This window comes from Stenella coeruleoalba (genome assembly GCF_951394435.1).
Source record: "Stenella coeruleoalba genome assembly, chromosome: 9".
NCBI classification, from domain to species: domain Eukaryota; kingdom Metazoa; phylum Chordata; class Mammalia; order Artiodactyla; family Delphinidae; genus Stenella; species Stenella coeruleoalba.
The window spans coordinates 8,424,915-8,443,660 of record NC_137155.1 but is presented as its reverse complement, the minus strand read 5'-3'; the positions used below and the strand labels follow the sequence as shown (position 1 = coordinate 8,443,660).

At 45.3% G+C, this 18,746-nt stretch overlaps 1 protein-coding gene across 1 annotated transcript; it reads right to left on the bottom strand.

The window, feature by feature from the left end:
- Positions 1 to 1,610: 1,610 nt before the first annotated feature.
- CCDC201 (coiled-coil domain containing 201) lies at positions 1,611 to 5,519 on the bottom strand (the record flags this gene model as incomplete). The annotated part of the gene is made up of 3 exons (XM_079931629.1): positions 1,611 to 1,697; positions 4,524 to 4,959; positions 5,494 to 5,519. The coding sequence occupies 3 exons, from the start codon at positions 5,517 to 5,519 to the stop codon at positions 1,611 to 1,613; spliced, it is 549 nt and encodes a 182-aa protein (XP_079787755.1).
- Positions 5,520 to 18,746: the final 13,227 nt, after the last annotated feature.

Below are 18,746 nucleotides of genomic sequence, written 5' to 3'. Positions count from 1 at the left end.
GTCTGAATTACTTTGTATCAGACACAGACTTTGGGAACAGTTCTCGTGAAAATTGTTTATTTTTAATGACAAAGACGGGAAGGAATTACACTGAAGTATTTAATCTCCATGGTATTGCAATTATAGGTAGTTTTTCTGCTTCTTAATTTTTCAAATGTAACACAAAAGTATGAACTATTTTATGATCTGGTAATTGTTATAAAAAAGGAAAAGTGAACAAGTCGAATAGTCAGCTTGTAAAGGAGAGAGTAGCTCATAAAACTTAAATGTTTAAACACACTACACAGTAAATAAGTTCTTGCCAACATATATAAGAACATCAACAGAGGAAATTTGAAGCAACTATCCCAATAATTGCAGCCCTCAGCCTGCATCTAATCCCCTGTGAGGAATCCCGATCATTCCTTCTTTATTCAAAACCCCCACACAAATGAAGCCTCTTCCAGGGAGCATCTTTCTGATCTAGAATGCCCTCCGCCCACCCAGCAGCTCCAGAGTAAGACTCTTCCCTCTCTCTTAGACCATCCTCAACCTTGCCGTCCCTTGGAATCTGCCACCTCCTGTCGTTTCAGGCCAGCCTGAGGCTCTGTTTAGGGTGCCCGGTTGGACTCTGCTCTAGCAATAGGCTTTATCTGCGTCCCTGAGAAGACCCAGGTCACGGATGACTGGCCTGGAGGATGGGCTGCGGAAGCAGCACACGATGGCACTGGAAACGTAAGCGTTTTTGGTTTTTAGAAGGAAGAAAAAAACCACTTTTAAAGTGGAGGGGTGGTGTGAAAGCATTTACAAGGATAAAATCTAGCTCTGTATTCATAATCACAACGGGTCCACTAACAGACGTGTCTCAGAAATGCCTGGACCTGGGACGCTGATGCCGGGCTATGCTGACTGAAGTGACCTGGGCACCCGTTGTTTTTTTTCCTTACAGTATGAGGGTCACAGAAACCTCCAGCCCTTTCGTGGGATCTTTATCCTAAGCAGTGAGGTAGAGAGCTCAGTTCTAGAGAAGGACGGGACAGGAGACAGCCCCGCACAACTGCAGGGGTTTAAATTCCTCACCCCGCCCCCCAATACCCTAAACAAACCAGCAACCACAAAGTCTCAGAATGCCCTCCAGTTGAGAGCCACTGTTTTGGCCTTTCCTGGAGTGGCAGTCTAAGACCCTGTCCTCTCCAGCTGGGTGGGCTGCCTAGCTCCTTGGTATTTACCTGTGAAACTTGGTCCTATTCCCTACATTGTGTCATCCCAGCATCTCAGGCTCATCTGGCAGTGCTGGGGAAGAAGACAGGGCAGATGGGTTACGTCTCATCTCCGGGTACCTCCAGGGTGGCCCTGGGGCATCCACCTCCCCTGTCTGTACCTGCTTCCTCTATCCCCTCATCTCAGTTGGCGCCTCTGAAAGCCACATTTGGAATCTGAGTAACAAGATCATACGCCAGTTCCTCCCAACCCACCCAGAGGTGCAACGGAGGTCAAGGTTGGACCCAGAGCAAGTCCTGAGGAAGGTGTGGGGTTGACAGACAGACAGACAGTCGGATGGACAGATGAGTAAGTCAGGCCACAGCAGGAGCTCCCGAGCACAGCTGCGTCCCGGTCCCGGGGCTGAGCACTCAGTCGTCTTCGATGGTGAGTTCGTGCTGGGTGGCCTCCTCGATGCTCTGAAGCTGATGGATCTCCCACTGCCTCAGCCGCTCTGTCTGTTAAAAGAAAGGCATCTCTGAGGTCTACCTTGTAGGAGCACTGACCTTTGCTAGAGACAATCTGTGTTGGAAAAGCAGGTGCCCACCCAGGGCTGCAGACCCTCACACGGGTTGACTTTCGGGCACCACCCAGGACTCACAAGTGAGAGCTGGCCTCGCCAGCGTCCACGGCTCTGCCCCCGCATGCCGGGCACCATGACCCCAAGACGGAGCTAGCAACCTCCCAGAGGACCGAATCCCAGTGTGGGGACAGGCAGGTATATGAGTGGATGGAGTTAGGACCCCAGGGTCTGGGTCTGACAAGGGCACAGAGAGGTCACTGGGGAGGGGACAGGAACAAGGAGGGACCAGCTAGGCATGGTCCCTAGGGGAACGTGAGGGGTGGTTGGCACCTGCAGATAAGTGAGTGTCTGTGTGAGGCTGTCTAGACGGGCCATTTTCCTGCTGTGTTTTCAAGGGGCTCTTCCAGAGCTGCCCAGGGCAGGGGGGGGAGGGAGGGAGAGGGTCCCCAGGACAGCGTGGGGAAGATGGAAGCAGGATGACTTAGGTTGCTGAACAAGGCAGAGGCACATAGAAAGTGGAGGGGGGCAGGGCTCAGGTGGCTTAGCCAGATCCTGTGGCATTTGGTGTGGGGACTGGATCTCAGAGGACAATCGTGGAGGCGAAAGGAAAGAAGGCTGGGGTCTGCCGGCCACCGATGGCAGGCCCGCTGTGGGTCAGGGTCTCCCAAATACCCTGAAAGTATAGAAATAGAGGCAAGCCCTAGGGGCAAAATGAGGAATGGGAGAGCCTGGTGCCATGAGGACCAGTGTCTGCCCCAGTGATTGAGGAAGAGGGTCTCTGCCTGCATCGAGGGGCTGCACTGCTTCTGGGGACCCAGGCTCAGCTGGGGGTAGGTAGGGTTTGTGGCAATCTCCCCCCACCAAAAACAGTGAGACCTGCAGGCCCCTTCTCTCCTTCAGCTCCAGAATATTCCAGCCAGGCTCATGCTTCTCCTAGCAGAAGGACATTAGCTTGTGGGGATACTGACCAGTGGGAGGAAGCATCTGTCCTGCAATGGAGAGGCAGCCGAGGCCCCCGGGCAGCCCCCGGTCAACAGGTCCCACCCAGAAATGCACACAGAGCTTCTGATCTGCTGGTAATTACCTGCTCCTGACTACAACCAGGCACGGTCCTGAGACTCAGCAGGGTGTGGAGGGTGGCATCAGAAAAACTCACTCCATGAGCAGCGGCCCCAGAAAGGCAAGTGAAGCCAAGCAGAGGGGGCCAAAGGCCAATGAGAGGAATTTACGGGAACGAGGGAGCTCCTGGAAAGTCAAGTCGTCCTGCAGTAGGTAACCTTGGAAGGTAGAACTGAATGACACTCTGAAGAAGTAGGGTGAAAAAGTAAGACGGGAAAGAGAAAAGAGACCACTAGGCAATGAAGATGACACGAATAAATGAAAAGATATTCTGTGCTCATGGACTGGAAGAATTGATATTGTTAAAGTGTCCATGTTACCCAAAGCCATCTACAGATTCAGTGAAATCTCTATCAAAATTCTAATGGCATTTTTTACAAAAAAATTTTTATGAACAATTTTAAAATTCATGTGGAACCACAAAGGCCCCCACAGAGCCAAAACAATCTTGAGAAAGAACAAAGCTGGGGACATCATGCGTCTCCTGATTTCAAACTATATTACAAAGCCATAGTAATAAAAGCAGTATGGTATTGGCATAAAAACAGACACATAGACCAAAGGAACAGCATAGAGAGCCTAGAAATAAACCCATGTATATATGGTCAATTTATGACAAAAGAGCCAAGAATGTACAATAAGGAAAGGACAGTCTCTTCAATAAATTGTGTTGGAAAATCCAGACAGCCACATGCAGAAACAATTAAACTGGAACACTATCATACACCATACACAAAAACCAACTCAAAATGGCTTAAAAACTTGAATGTCAGACCTAAACCCATAAAAGTCCTAGAAGAAAACATGGGGGTAAGCTCCTTGACAATGGTCTTTGTGATGATTTTTTTATTTGACACCAAAGCAAAGGCAATAAAAGTAAAAACAAACTAAAAAGCTTCTGCTCAGCAAAGGAAACCATCAACAAAATGAAAAGCAACCTATGAAATGGGAGAAAATATTTGCAAATCGTATCATATCTGATAAGGGGTTAATATCCAAAATAGATAAAGAATGTATATAACTCAATAGCCCCAAAGCAAACCCAACTTAAAAACGGGCAGAGGATCTTGTGTGAAAGGCAAGGCAGTAGTGTCCACAGCAGTGCCCCTTCCCGAGAAGCTCCTAGAACATGAGGTCACCAGAGGACCAGCTGAGGGGCTGGGAAGCAGAGCTCACAGCGGGAAGGGACCAGGAGACCCTCCACCCACCAGGACCCCGAGGTTGGCCAGAACAGCGGAGCAGGTGCGGCTGCAGGGGCTCGTGGCTGAGAGGAGGACAGAGCAAGGGGCTTTCTGGGGACTCCCACCCTGTGCTATTTCATCCCTACAGCACGGGAAGGCAGGCTATGCTAAGGAGTTTGGGGAGCACATGGGAACCGTGGGAGGCACATATTTCATGGCACAAGCAAAGGTCCTTCCCGTGGGGTCACGGGGACCCCTCAGAGTGGGGGAAGGATGGGGTACAGGCAGGGCCCTGAGCTGGACGATCTCCTCCAGTCCTGGTGACCTCACAATGCCCAGGCCAGGGGCCCATCAGTGAGGAAAGGGCAGCGTTTGCTCTCTCAGTTGCCACCAGGATGCTTCCCAGGGGGCCTTGGGCAGGGGCGCAGAGCTCCAGGGGATGGGTCAGGGTCAGGTCCTACCGCAGCAGCCAGTCTCTTCAGGTCCCGTGGCCTCCTCCTGGCTGTGTTCGCGATCCCGGGCAATCCCGGGTTTGGTGGCGATCTCCTTGCTCGGGGGGACTTGCGCTGCTGCTGCTGCTGCTGCCGCCGCCGGGTGACCGAGGCTGGCACGGGTGGGTCTTCCTCCAGCGCAAAGGGGTCCGAGTTGGATCCTAGCTGCCCACTGGACACCTCAGAGGCCCGGATGGTGGAAAGCCGCCTCTTTCTGAAGGGGGCCTTGGGGCTGAGCTCTCCCGGGGACGAAGGGAGGTCCCAGGGGGAGTGCACAGGCAGTGGGGACCCGCCTGCAGAGCCCCCTTCCTGGCGTGAGGGGACATCGCCCAGTATCTCTGAGTGCCAGCTGGGGGCAGCTCCCTCTGGGGTGCTGTGCTTTAGGACCCTTGTCAGGGACGTCCGTCTGGTCACGGAAGAAAAGCCCTCATCCTCAGAGGAGCTCAACTCAGGAAGCTGCCAAAACAAAGCACAGAGGTCAGCATCCTAGAAGGTCACAGCAAGTGGAGCCTCGGGCCCGGCACCAAGCCCTACCGGGCACGTTCCTGAGGTACAGCCACCATGAGGCAGACACTCCAGGTCTGCCCCAGCGAGGGAAGCTTCCAGCACCAAGGTGAAACCCATCATAGGACAAGACCACACTCACGCTCTGCCTGCCTTTTCAATAGTTTTGTCTTTTTTTGGTGAAAATTTTAAGCATCCGTCAGAAAGATGGTTTTTAAGGATAGGACTGAAAAAACAGAGGACTTTCAGGTAATACTTTTCAGAAAAAAAAAAGTTTGAAATGTCAATGAAATCATCTCAACGTTGAAACTCAACATGAAGAAACAAAACTGCGGTTTTGGGTACGTAAGTGGAATTGTGTTGTGCAGGTGCAGATGCTGAGAGTGGGGTGAGGTGTGATGCTTTTGAAAAGCTTGATAATATCCCAGTGCCAAACCCCATGACAGACAGCAGCGAGTCCATCGTGGCCACCTTTTTTCTTCTTCCAAAATAAATCCTTGACTAAACCATTAGAGGTGCTGAAAATACAGTCTAGGGAGGGCTTCCCATGGACACATTTATTCCATGGAGTGTGCTGCAACGTTCAAAATCTGTTCTCCTGGATTTCTCACAGTGTTCTTATGAGGTGGGTGTGATCTGCATCAAGGAACGGAGGGGAACATCAAGGCGGGGTGGCGTGAGTGACCAGAAGCAGGTAAGCGGAAGAGACGAGCTGTGGATCAGAGCTGTTGACACCCACGTCTGTGGAGGTCTGGCTTCATGCGCCAGGATGCCTTGAGCTCCGCCAGAAAGCAGGGAGGAAGCGCCCCTTCCTCCTGGGAGGATGAACTGATCACGATCATTTACATGGCATCTTCTGTGTAGCCCTTGGGGTCCTTTTGAACATTGTTTGCTTTAACAAAAATGCTTAGAATGGATTAACGTAACTCTAAATAAACCTGAAAGATAAGATTTACTCCAGAGTATGAGTTGGTATCAGAAACTACCAAACTATCTTCCAAAGTGGCTATGCCATTCTTCCATCCCTTCCATCCCACCAGCAGCGAGGGAGAGTTCTGTTTCTTCCACACCCTCACCAGCATTTGGTACTGTCAGTTTAAATTTTTTTTAATAATAAATGTATTTATTTTATTTATTTATTTTTGGCTGAGTTGGGTCTTCATTGCTGCGTGTGGGCTTCCTCTAGTTGCGGTGTGCGAGCTTCTCATTGTCGTGGCTTCTCTTGTTGCGGAGCACGGGCTCTAGGCACGCGGGCTTTGGTAGTTGTGGCACGTGGGCTCAGTAGTTGTGGCTCGCGGGCTCTAGAGCGCAGGCTCAGTAGTTTTGGCGCATGGGCTTAGTGGCTCCGCGGCATGTGGGATCTTCCCAGACGAGGGATCAAACCTGTGTCCCCTGCATTGGCAGGCAGATTCTCAACCACTGCACCACCAGGGAAGCCCCTAAAAACTTTTTTAATTTCAGTTTTCTAATAGGTGAGTAGTGGTATCTCATTTGCATAGTAGTTTTCATTTGAATTTCTGTAATGTCCAATGACATTGAACATCTTTTCATTTACTTATCATCTACTTATTGTTTCGTGAAGTTCGAACAGCTGCCACATCAAATGCAAAGAGAAAAAACTCACCTATTAAAAGCCTCTCAGATTGGATTAGAAAGAAAATCCAACTCCACACTGTATACAGCAATATGCACTGAAGATGAGGTGTTCAGAAAGTTTTGAAGTAGAATGATGGCAAAGACAATCAGAGAAGAACAAGTGAAAAAATTCAGCGACTTCACTATTTATATTGGAAAAGGCTGAATTCATGGCAAAATACATTAAGATCATAAAAGTACAGTGTAATGAAAGCCAAAATGCTTTTCTGTTATAATTATCTTTGCACCAGACAGTGTAGCATCCACACTCATAGAGCAAAATCCAAGGAGAAATAAGGAGAAACAGAAATAAAGTAGTAAGGATAATTCACTTTTTTTTTTTTTTAGCCCCTGCTAGATCAAGGAGAAAAATAAATGATCCAAACCCCTTGGAAGATAATCAGCACTTATCCAAAGAGACTAAGTCTTCCTACTTCAAACAGGGACTGAGATCTCAGAATAAAAAGAAACTTCAAGCGAAGATATTCTTTTTTTTTTTTTTTTTTTTTTTTTTTTTGCGGTACGCGGGACTCTCACTGCTGTGGCCTCTCCTGTTGCGGAGCACAGGCTCCGGACGCGCAGGCTCAGCGGCCATGGCTCACGGGCCCAGCCGCTCTGCGGCATGTGGGATCCTCCCGGACTGGGGCATGAACCCGTGTCCCCTACATCGGCAGGCGGACTCCCAACCACTGCGCCACCAGGGAAGCCCTAGCGAAGATATTCTTATTAACAGGAGCTACTTTTAACCAACCCACTTATGAAAATGAATAAAGAGCCAATAATTCAATTTCAGAAGTTTGATGTTTTTTAATAAAGCGATATTGTAACATATTGAAAAAATGTTTTAGTATTACAGAAAAAATGATTTAGTATTGTCTTACAAATATATATACAAAGCTTACAGATAAAAAATTAGTACTGTTTTAAAAAGATGGTCTCGAGGGCTTCCCTGGTGGTGCAGTGGTTGAGAGTCCGCCTGCCGATGCAGGGGGTGCGGGTTCGTGTCCCGGTCTGGGAGGATCCCACATGCAGCGGAGCGGCTGGGCCCGTGAGCCACGGCCGCTGAGCCTGCGCGACCGGAGCCTGTGCTCCACAAGGGGAGAGGCCACAGCAGTGAGAAGCCAGCATATCGCAAAAAAAAAAAAAAAAAAAAAAAGATGGTCTCGACATTCATATGGGAATATCATATGGGAAAAGGTAGGCTTTCAAAGGAGTAGGGAAGAGAGGTTTTTCTTCTCTTCCTCTTTGCATGTTGTTCTGACTGGTCAGTCATTTGGAAAAAAACCAAAACAATAGTAAAAACATGTTCCTACCTCATACCTTATATAAAATAAATTACAAGGCACTGAATATTATATTCTTAAAAAATTCATAGATTACTAGGAAAAAGGAGAATAATTTTAAAAAATCTAAAACAAAGTTGGATTCTTATTCACATCATTCACCATGATAAATTCCAAATGGATATTTAAATATATAAAAGCAAAGCTATATAAGAATTGGAAGGAAACAGTGGTGAATTCCTCTGTAAATTTGTCAGAAATAAGGCTTTTTAATAACTCATAATACAGAAGCCATAAAAGAATAAACTAAATATAATTTTTTAAAAAGATGATATACTAAATAAAAAAAGGTAAAACACAAGTTCTAGAAAAGATAAATAAGGTGTTAATTTTCTAATATCTAGGAAAAAACTGATAGCCTAATGGATAAATGTGCAAGGACCCTTAACAGTATTTTATATACAATTTTTAAAAAAATATACAGATAAGGAAAGATCTCTTTGTTTTAGGTAGAGTCCTTTTGTACAAACGGAGGGAAAAAAAGAATCTAAAGAAAGTTCCAGAAGAGGCTAAAAACATGATGTTTACTTATGCTGCGGGCTGGACAGAGGGTGGCGGGAGTCACTGTGTACCTGTTTATGCTTTTTTATTTGGAAACCATGGGTACGTATTACCTCTTTACAAATGAAAAAGAAAAGAAAGCCCTACTTGGCTGGTGAAGAGACAGGCACACCGAGACTCAGAAATCCTCCCAGGAATCCCCTGGTTGGGACAGAAGTGGTTGAGGGGTCTCGAGTCAGCTGGTCCCACTGGAGCCAAAATACAGGGTTATGAAGGTCAGGTTTTGAACTTCTCCTGGGGCCTGCGACCTAATTGTGCAGCCCCGCTTTCCATTTCGCTTCTGGAGCAAGGCGTTGCATGGGTTCCCCTCTGCTGCCCACTGCTTCCCTGGGCCTCCAGGCTTTCCCCAGAGAGGCCGAGACCCAGGACAGAGGGTTTGGGGGATAAGGGGTGTGGGGAGTGGGGGGCAGCAGAACAAGGGAATCCCCTCTGATGTCTCTGGGATGGTGCATTGGGTGCCATGCCTGGGCAAGCGGGGCCTCCGAGCACAGGTTGCCCGTTGGGGAGAAAAGTGGGCCTGGGTCCCCAGGCCAAGGACCAGGAGGCCCCCTGATGCCAGCGCAGGACCTGCCTGACCTACCGGGAGCTCAAGCGGATCCTGCTTCTGCCTCAGCCGGCGGCAGGAGCTGGTGTCCCCCTACCTCGGCCGCCTGCAGCACCCCTCCCCTCCTGCCTGGTCCCCGGCACCCCACCAAACCCCCACCCTCCAGCCCCATCGTGCCCCGGCTTACCTGCGCCCCAGGCACACCCAGAAGCCTCCCTCTCCACCGCCCCACCTCGACCCTGCCTGCACGCCCGCATCCCCCCTCCTCGCCCCCATCCTGCCGCCTCGCCCCCATCCTGCCCTGGGCTACCTGCGCCCCGGGGTCCATCCTGCTTCCCAGCGGGGACCAGATGCCTTGGCGAGCTGCAGTGCACGGCGAGCCCCTGCGCCCTGAAGTACCCGCCGGGTCCACACGGCAGGCCCACGCAGGCGTGCAGGAGCCCACCTGTATGCAGTCTCCCCTTGATGACCCCGCAGGTGCAAGAGCCACGCAGGGGTGGAGCCCCGAGCCTTGAGCGGCTCCACCTGGCAGGTTCCTCTGTGTGCAACTGGGTTGTGTGTCCGGGCCTTCAGGAAGTCAGGGCCCACAGGTGGGTGCCCTCACAGTGTGCCAAGTGGTTTACCAATATTGCCACCACATCCTAAAGGAGTGGAGGTCATCGCCCCACCTCAGTCCCCAAGGCATCCGAGACCAGATATGCCCTGTCGTGACTGGAGTGCAGAGTCAGAAGGTAGGACAGCTGAGGGTGACCGCAGCAATCGGACTCCGCAGTCCCAAACTTGAGCTGATTGGAACTACTCCAGGGCCTGTTGGAGCCCCCAGCTGGGCCCAGCCGCAAGTAGGTCTGCACGAGGACCCATAATTGGCATTTCTAACGAATCCCAGGTGACGCTGAGTGAACGAATGGTAACACCACTTCAGAATACTGGTCACTTAACACACTAACCTCCCACCTCGCCTTAAGCATCTTGGGGGTGGGGAGGGGCTGAAGGGAGGGTGCAGCAGAGAAGAGCAACAGCCGCCACCCTGAACCCGCAGCCTGTGAATGTCGGTTCTGAGACATGATCTCAGCCTCCGAGGAACCCAGAGCAGCATGTTTATTATCCCCATTTCAATGAGGAGGAGACTAAGCCTCGAGGGGGGCGGGGTAGCTTCTGAAGATCATTTATGGGCGCCTAGCAGAACCACTAAATCCTCACCCTCTGAAAAACCTGTTCTCGGGAAAGATCTGATAAACGCGTTCACTCTCAGGTGTGACTAATAATACTTCAAAATGAACAACAACAACAGAAAAGACGAGAACCCCAGACTGTCTGACTCCAAAATCAGCACGCTTTGCCCTTGCTACTCTTCTGGTATTTTTAAAAAGTATTATCCATCTGAACTTTGCCACTAAGTTGCTGTGTGATTTTGGGTGGCTGGATTTTGTCCCCGTTCTCTCCTTTGTCTTTAAATTGAGGCACTATCTGAGGTCACATCCTAATGCTTTGAGATCCCTGAATCCTGGAGGCGCCCAAGAGTGTTGAAGGAGATTGTCAGAGACAGGGGTTCTACTGGGGACGCATCCCCTTCTGTTGGCACAGACCATCACACTGGGGAAGCTCTCCAGGCTCAGGTGCTGTGGGTGGTGGAAGGGAGCCCTCGCCACCCTGCTGCTTGGGCTCTCGGTGGCCACAGCCCTCCCGGAGGGCAGGTCAGCTTTCAGCGTTGGGTGCAAGCCTTGAGAGCACGCACGACCTTTGAAGGGGCAGTTCCACTTATAGAAGCATCAGGAGACAATGAGACCAAGTAGTCACTCATTTCCTCTTACGCCTGTGAAGCGTTAATTTTAAGAGCCCTGATAGAAGTGCACACACATCTAAGGACAGGAATGCTCTGCAGCCAGTAATCTGTGTGTCAACATGTCTACACACATGTGTACATGTACACGTATGTACACATGTATGCTTGTGTATGTAAATACACACTGTAGACAAAATGTTCATAATATATTAAATGAAAAATGCTGTAGAACAGATGGTATAGTGTGATCCCGTTTTAAAAATCACACATATACACATCATACACACACACACACACACACACACACATCCAAAAAGACATTCATGGAAATGGGAACATTGGTAATATCTAGGAGGTAACATGATGGGAAATTTTAACATCACTTAAATCCATTTTACGTTTTTCTAAAAAAAACATGTAATTAGTAAATAATAATTAAAAAATAAAGCTCACCTGGTACAGTCCATCATTTTCCAGATGGGGAAACTGAAGATTGCAGAGGGGAAGAGTTTGCCCAAAGCGCTGGAGTGAATAAGGTGGGAGCTGCCTGGACACTGTCCAGCACCCTGAGGTCTGGCCCAATGTTTTCTGCTGCATCAGTACACCCCCAGGGTCCCCCTGACCTCATGGCACCTGGGCACGCCGCTTTGAGTATAACGTAAGGCTTTTCTGTTTGTGTTTGTGAATGAAAACATTGTGAAATCTTCAGTGTGTGTCCAGAGTCGCATTAGTCTAGCACACAGTGTTACCTGTCATCAGTGCCCTTCACTACAACATCGGGCAGCCCTCTGGGGAGATGTGCGGGGGCCTGGGCATGCACAGGGGCCCTGCAGGGACTCCAGGCCTGGCCCATGGCAGAAACTGACCCACACCCTCCAAGCTCCTGATCTGTGCCGAGAGCCCGCTACATCCCTTGTGCTGACTCCCAGAAGCCCGAATTCCCCTCACCGTGCAGGTGAGGACCTGGGGAGGCTGAACTCAAGTGTGATTCAAGTCCAAGTTGCGGGCACGCACATGCCTGCTAGTCTGCCACACTGAACGCTGCATTACGGATACCAATAATGCTCCTGGTGTAAGAAGGGCTGCTTCAGAGCCTGGCTCTGGTCATTGACAAGGTGTGGGCCCAGGCCAATGAGAGTCATCCCACTGTGTGTTCTGATCACGTGTAGGAATTCCTCAGTACGATGCTGGGCACGTGGTAGATACTCAGCAGCCGGCAGCATCTGTTGTCAGCACGCCTGCTGCCCATGTAAGACTTGTCCACCAGTGGTTTCACTTGCTCCCCCAGTGGTTTCCATTTCCACCGTACGCTGGTGCCTCTTCTGAACTCCAGCACAATGAATTACTTATTGTTTCCGTATTGTATATATTTTTCTTTCCTGTATAGTATGATGTTTTGGCACCTTACAAACCTTTCTGGCTGGGAGAGACTGGCCCTCCCTGGCTAGCCAATTCTTGGAGATAGAAAAGGGCTCATCCAGGAGCATGTTTTTGGTATATGGGAACAAACCAATCCAGAGTCAGGCCTATTCTATCTGGGCTGTGTTCCCCAGGAGGCAAAATTCTTCTGCCGTAATCACCCCAGGGCCAGGTACCAGGCAACCAGAGGCCAACTCTATAGCTTAGAGCCACCAACACTATTCAAACTAGCCAGTCCTAAGCGCTTCACCTTGCCCTGCCCTGCCTTTCCCAAGGAGACCCCAATAAAGGCCATGGCCTTGGCTCTCCCCTTGCTACCATTTTCTACCTCCTGACCACGCTGATGCTTCCCCTGTGGTTCTGCATGGTGTGCTGGGGCTCCTGTATCCAGGACCTGGGAGTGAAATACATGTCTTATTTCTAAGACATTTTTATTCACATCTACTCCTGTGGCCCATCAACTTTACAATTCCATATCTAAGACATAAATTCTTAGCACAGTTTCTACATAACTGATATGCTCAATGTTGCCTTTGACCCCAGGTTATAAATAAGAGGCTAATAGTTGGTACTCTTTGTAAAGCACAACTGAGGAGAAGAAACATGTAAACTTCATTAATAAATAAGTGCAAAATATCATAGTACAAGCACTGCTTTAAAATGATTCAAATTTGCAAAGAGAAAATGCCAAGATACTCTCCAAAACAGAAAGCACCAGGTCCACATAGACTTCTACTTAACATTTAAGGAAGAAATTATACTAATTCTCTATAACATTCCAGAATATAGAAGCAGAGGAAAGAATTCCTAGCCCATTCTATGAGACCAGCATTACCATAACACCAAAACCAGATGAAGACATTACAAGAAAAGAAAACCACAGACCCATATCTCTCACTAACATAGAAACAAAAATCCTCAACAAAATATTAGCAAATCGAATCCAACAGTGTATAAAAAGAATCGTATGCCTTGACAAAATGGGATTTACCCCAGGTATACAGGCTGGATCAACACTAAAAAATAAATTAATGTAATCTAACACATCATAGGCTAAGGAAATACCATACAATAATAACAACATATATAGAGAAAACATTTGACAAAATCCAACACCCATTCATGATCAAAACTGTCAGTAAACTAAAAATAGAAGGGAACTTCCTCAACTGTAAAGAATATCTAAAAGAAACCTACAACCGAGTCATACTTAATGGTGAGAAGCTCAAAGCTTTCCCAATAGGATCAGGAACATGGCAAGGATGACCTCTTTCACCATTACATTTCAACATTGTACTGAATGTCCTAGGTAATGCAATAAGACAAGAAAAGGAAATAAAAGTATATAGATTGGGAAGGAAGAATTCAAACTGTGTTTATTTGCAGATGACATGGCAGTCTATGTTGAAAAAAATCTGGAAGAATCAACAAAAAGAATCCTAGAACTAATTAGTTATTATAGCAAATTTGCAGATACAGGTTAATATACAAAAGGCAATCTCTTTTTTTCTTTTTTTGAATTTTATTTTATTTATTTTTTATACACCATATTCTTATTAGTCACCTATTTTATACATATTACTGTATATTAGTAAATCCCAATCCCCCAAGTCATCCCCCCCACATATTCCCCCCTTGGTGTACCTCCGTTTGTTCTCTACATCTGTGTCTCTATTTCTGCCTTGAGAATTGGTTCATCTGTACCACTTTTCTAGATTCCACATATATGAGTCAATATACGATATTTGTTGTTCACTTTCTGACTTACTTCACTCTGTATGACAGTCTCTAGGTCCATCCACATCTCTACAAATGACCCAGTTTTGTTCCTTTTTATGGCTGAGTAATATTCCATGGTATATATGTACCACATCTTCTTTATCCATTCATCTGTCGATGGGCATTTAGGATGCTTCCATGACCCGGCTATTGTAAATAGTGCTGTAATGAACATTGGCGTGCATGTGTCTTTTTGAATTATGGTTTTCTCTGGGTATATGGCCAGTAGTGGGATTGCTGGGTCATATGTTAATTCTATTTTTAGCTTTTTAAGGAACCTCCATACTGTTCTCCTTAGTGGCTGTATCAATTTACATTCCCACCAACAGTGCAAGAGGGTTCCCTTTTCTCCGCACCCTCTGCAGCATTTGTTGTTTGTAGATTTTCTGATGATGCTCATTCTAACCGGTGTGAGGTGATACCTCATTGTACTTTTGATTTGCATTTCTCTAATAATTACTGATGTTGAGCAGTTTTTCATGTGCCTCTTGACCATCTGTATATCTTCTTTGGAGAGATGTCTATTTAGGGCTTCTGCACATTTTTTGATTGGGTTGTTTGTTATTTTTAAATATTGAGCTGCATGAGCTCTTTATATATTTTGGAGATTAATCCTTTGTTGATTCATTTGCAAATATTTTCTCCCATTCTGAGTGTTGTCTTTTCATGTTGTTTATAGTTTCCTTTGTGGTGCAAAAGCTTTTAAGTTTTATTTGGTCCCATTTGTTTATTTTTGTTTTTATTTCCATTACTCTAGGAGGTGGGTCAAAAAAGCTCTTGCTGTGACTTAGGTCAAAGATTGTTCTTCCTATGTTTTCCTCTAAGAGTTTTATAGTGTCCAGTCTTACATTTAGGTTTTTAATCGATTTTGAGTTTATTTTTGTGTATGGTGTTAGAGAGTGTTCTAATTTCATTCTTTTACATGTACCTGTCCAGTTTTCCCAGCACCTCTTATTGAAGAGACTGTCTTTTCTCCATTGTGTATCCTTGCCTCCTTTGTCATAGATTACTTGACCATAGGTGCATGGGTTTATCTCTGGGCTTTCTATACTGTTCCATTGATCTATATTTGTGTTTTTGTGCCAGTACCATATTGTCTTGATGACTGTAGCTTTGTAGTATATTCTGAAGTCAGGGAGTCTGATTCCTCCAGCTCTGTTATTTTCCTTCAAGATTGCTTTGGCTATTCAGGGTCTTTTGTGTCTCCATACAAATTTTAAGATTTTTTGTTATAGTTCTGTAAAAATTGCCATTGGTAATTTGATAGGGCTTGCATTGAATCTGTAGATTGCTTTGGGTAGTAGTCATTTTCACAGTATTGATTCTTCCAATCCAAGACCATGGTATATCTCTCCCTCTGTTTGTGTCATCTTTGATTTATTTCATCAGTGTTTTATAGTTTTCTGAGTACAGGTCTTTTACCTCCTTAGGTAGGTTTATCCCTAGGTATTTTATTCTTTTTGTTGCACTGGTGAATGGGATTATTTCCTTAATTTCTCTTTCTGATTTTTTATTGTTAGTGTATAGGAATGCAAGAGATTTCTGTGCATTAATTTTGTATCCTGCAACTTTACCAAATTCACTGATTAGCTCTAGTAGTTTTCTGGTGGCATCTTTAGGATTCTCTATGTATAGTATCATATCATCTGCAAACAGTGACAGTTATACTTCTTCTTTTCCAATTTGTATTTCTTTTATTTCTTTTTCTTCTCTGATTGCTGTGGCTGGGACTTCCAAAACTATGTTGAATAATAGTGGCGAGAGTGGACATCCTTGTCTTGCTCCTGATCCTAGAGGAAATGCTTTCAGTTTTTCACCATTGAGAATGATGTTTGCTGTGGGTTTGTCATATATGGCCTTTATTACATTGAGGTAGGTTCCCTCTATGCCCACTTTCTGGAGAGGTTTTTCTTTTGTAAAATAGGTGTTGAATTTTGTCAAGAGATTTTTCTGCATCTATTGAGATGATCATACGGTTTTTATTCTTCAATTTGTTAATTTGGTGCATTACATTGATTTGCATATATTGAAGAATCCAATATATGTGGATGATTGGTCTCGTGATTGGTCTGTTCATATTTTCTATTTCTTCCTGGTTCAGTCTTGGAAGGTTATACCTTTCTAAGAATTTGTCCATTTCTTCCAGGTTGTCCATTTTAATGGCATGAGTTGCTTGTAGTAGTCCCCTATGATGCTTTGTATTTCTGTGGTGTCTGTTGTAACTTCTCCTTTTTTCATTTCTAATTTTATTGATTTGAGTCCTCTCCCTCTTTTTTTTGATGAGTCTGGCTAAAGGTTTGTCAATTTTGTTTATCTTTTCAAAGAACCAGCCTTTAGTTTTATTGATCTCTGCTATTGTTTTCTTTGTTTCTATTTCATTTATTTCTGCTCTGATCTTTATGATTTCTTTCCTCTACTAACTTTGGGTTTTGTTTGTTCTTCTTTCTCTAGTTCCTTTAGGTGTAAGGTTAGATTGTTTATTTGAGATTTTTCTCGTTTCTTGAGGTAGGCTTGTATTGCTATAAACTTCCCTCTTAGAACCACTTTTGCTGCATCCCATAGGTTTTGGATCATTGTGTTTTCATTGTCATTTGTCTCTAGGTATTTTTTGATTACCTCTTTGATTTCTTCAGTAACCTCTTGGTTATTTAGTAACATATTGTTTAGTCTCCATGTGTTTGTGTTTTTTATGTTTTTTTCCTTGTAAATGATTTCTTATCTCATAGCGTTGTGGTCAGAAAAGATACTTGATATGATTTCATTTTTCTTAAATTTACTGAGGCTTGATTTGTGACCCAAGATGTGATCTATCCTGGAGAATGTTCTGTGTGCACTTGAGAAGAAAGTGTAATCTGCTGTTTTTGGATGGAATGTTCTATAAATATCATTAAATCTATCTGGTCTATTGTGTCATTTAAAGCTTCTGTTTCCTTATTAATTTTCTGTCTGGATGATCTGTCCATTGGTGTAAGTGAGGTGTTAAAATCCCCCACTATTATTGTGTTACTGCCGATTTCCTCTTTTATAGCTGTTAGCAATTGCCTTATGTATTGAGGTGCTCCTATGTTGGATGCATATATATTTATAATTGTTATATCTTCTTTTTGGATTGATCCCTTGATCATTATGTAGTGTCCTTCCTTGTCTCTTGTAACATTCTTTATTTTAAAGTCTATTTTATCTGGTATGAGTATTGCTACTCCAGCTTTCTTTTGATTTCCTTTTGCATGGAACATCTTTTTCCATCCCCTCACTTTCAGTCTGTATATGTCCCTAGGTCTGAAGTGGGTCTCTTGTAGACAGCATATATATGGGTCTTGTTTTTGTATCCATTCAGCGAGCCTGTGTCTTTTGTTTGGAGCATTTAATCCATTCACATTTAAGGTAATTATTGATATGTATGTTCTATTACCATTTTAAAAATTGTTTTGGGTTTGTTATTGTAGGTCTTTTCCTTCTGTTGTGCTTCCTGCCTAGAGAACTTCCTTTCACATTTGTTGTAAAGCTGGTTTGGTGGTGCTGAATTCTCTTAGCTTTTGCTTGTCTGTAAAGCTTTTTATTTCTCCGTCGAATCTGAATGAGATCCTTGCCAGGTAGAGTCATCTTGGTTGTAGGTTCTTCCCTTTCATCACTTTAAATATATCGTGCCACTCCCTTCTGGCTTGTAGAGTTTCGGCTGAGAAATCACCTGTTAACCTTATGGGAGTTCCCTTTTGTGTTATTTGTCATTTTTCCCTTGTGGTTTTAATAAGTTTTCCTTGCCTTTAATTTTTGTCAATTTGATTACTATGTGTCTCAGCATGTTTCTCCTTGGGTTTATCCTGCCTGGGACTCTCTGCACTTCCTGGACTTGGGTGGCTATTTCCTTTCCCAGTTAGGGAAATTTTCAACTACAGTCTCTACAAATATTTTATCGGGTCCTTTCTCCCTCTTTTCTCCTTCTGGGACCCCTAAAATGAGAACGTTGGTGTGTTTAATGTTGTCCCAGAGGTCTCTTAGGCTGTCTTCATTTCTTTTCATTCTTTTTTCTTTATTCTGTTCCATCATTCTGTCTTACAGGTCAGTTATCCGTTCTCCTGCCTCAGTTATTCTGCTATTGATTCCTTCTAATGTATTTTTCATTTCAGTTATTGTATTGTTCATCACTGTTTGTTCTTTAATTCTTCTAGGTCTTTGTTAAACATTTCTTTATCTTTTCAATCATTGCCTCCATTCTTTTTCCGAGGTCCTGGATCATCTTCACTATCATTACTCTGAATTCTCTTTCTGGAAGGTTGCCTATCTCCACTTCATTTAGTTGTTTTTCTGGAGTTTTATCTTGTTCCTTCATCTGGTACATAGTCCTCTGCCTTTTCATTTTGTCTATCTTTCTGTGAATGTGGTTTTCATTCCACAGGCTACAGAATTGTAGTTCTTTTTGCTTCTGCTGTCTGCTCTCTGGTGGATGAGGCTATCTAAGAGGCTTGTGCAAGCTTCCTGATGGAAGGGACTGGTGGTGGGTAAAGCTGGCTGTTGCTCTGGTGGGCAAAGCTCAGTAAAACTTTAATCTGCTTGTCTGCTGATGGGTGGAGCTGGGTTCCCTCCCTGTTGGTTGTTTGGCCTGAGGTGACCAAGCACTGGAGCCT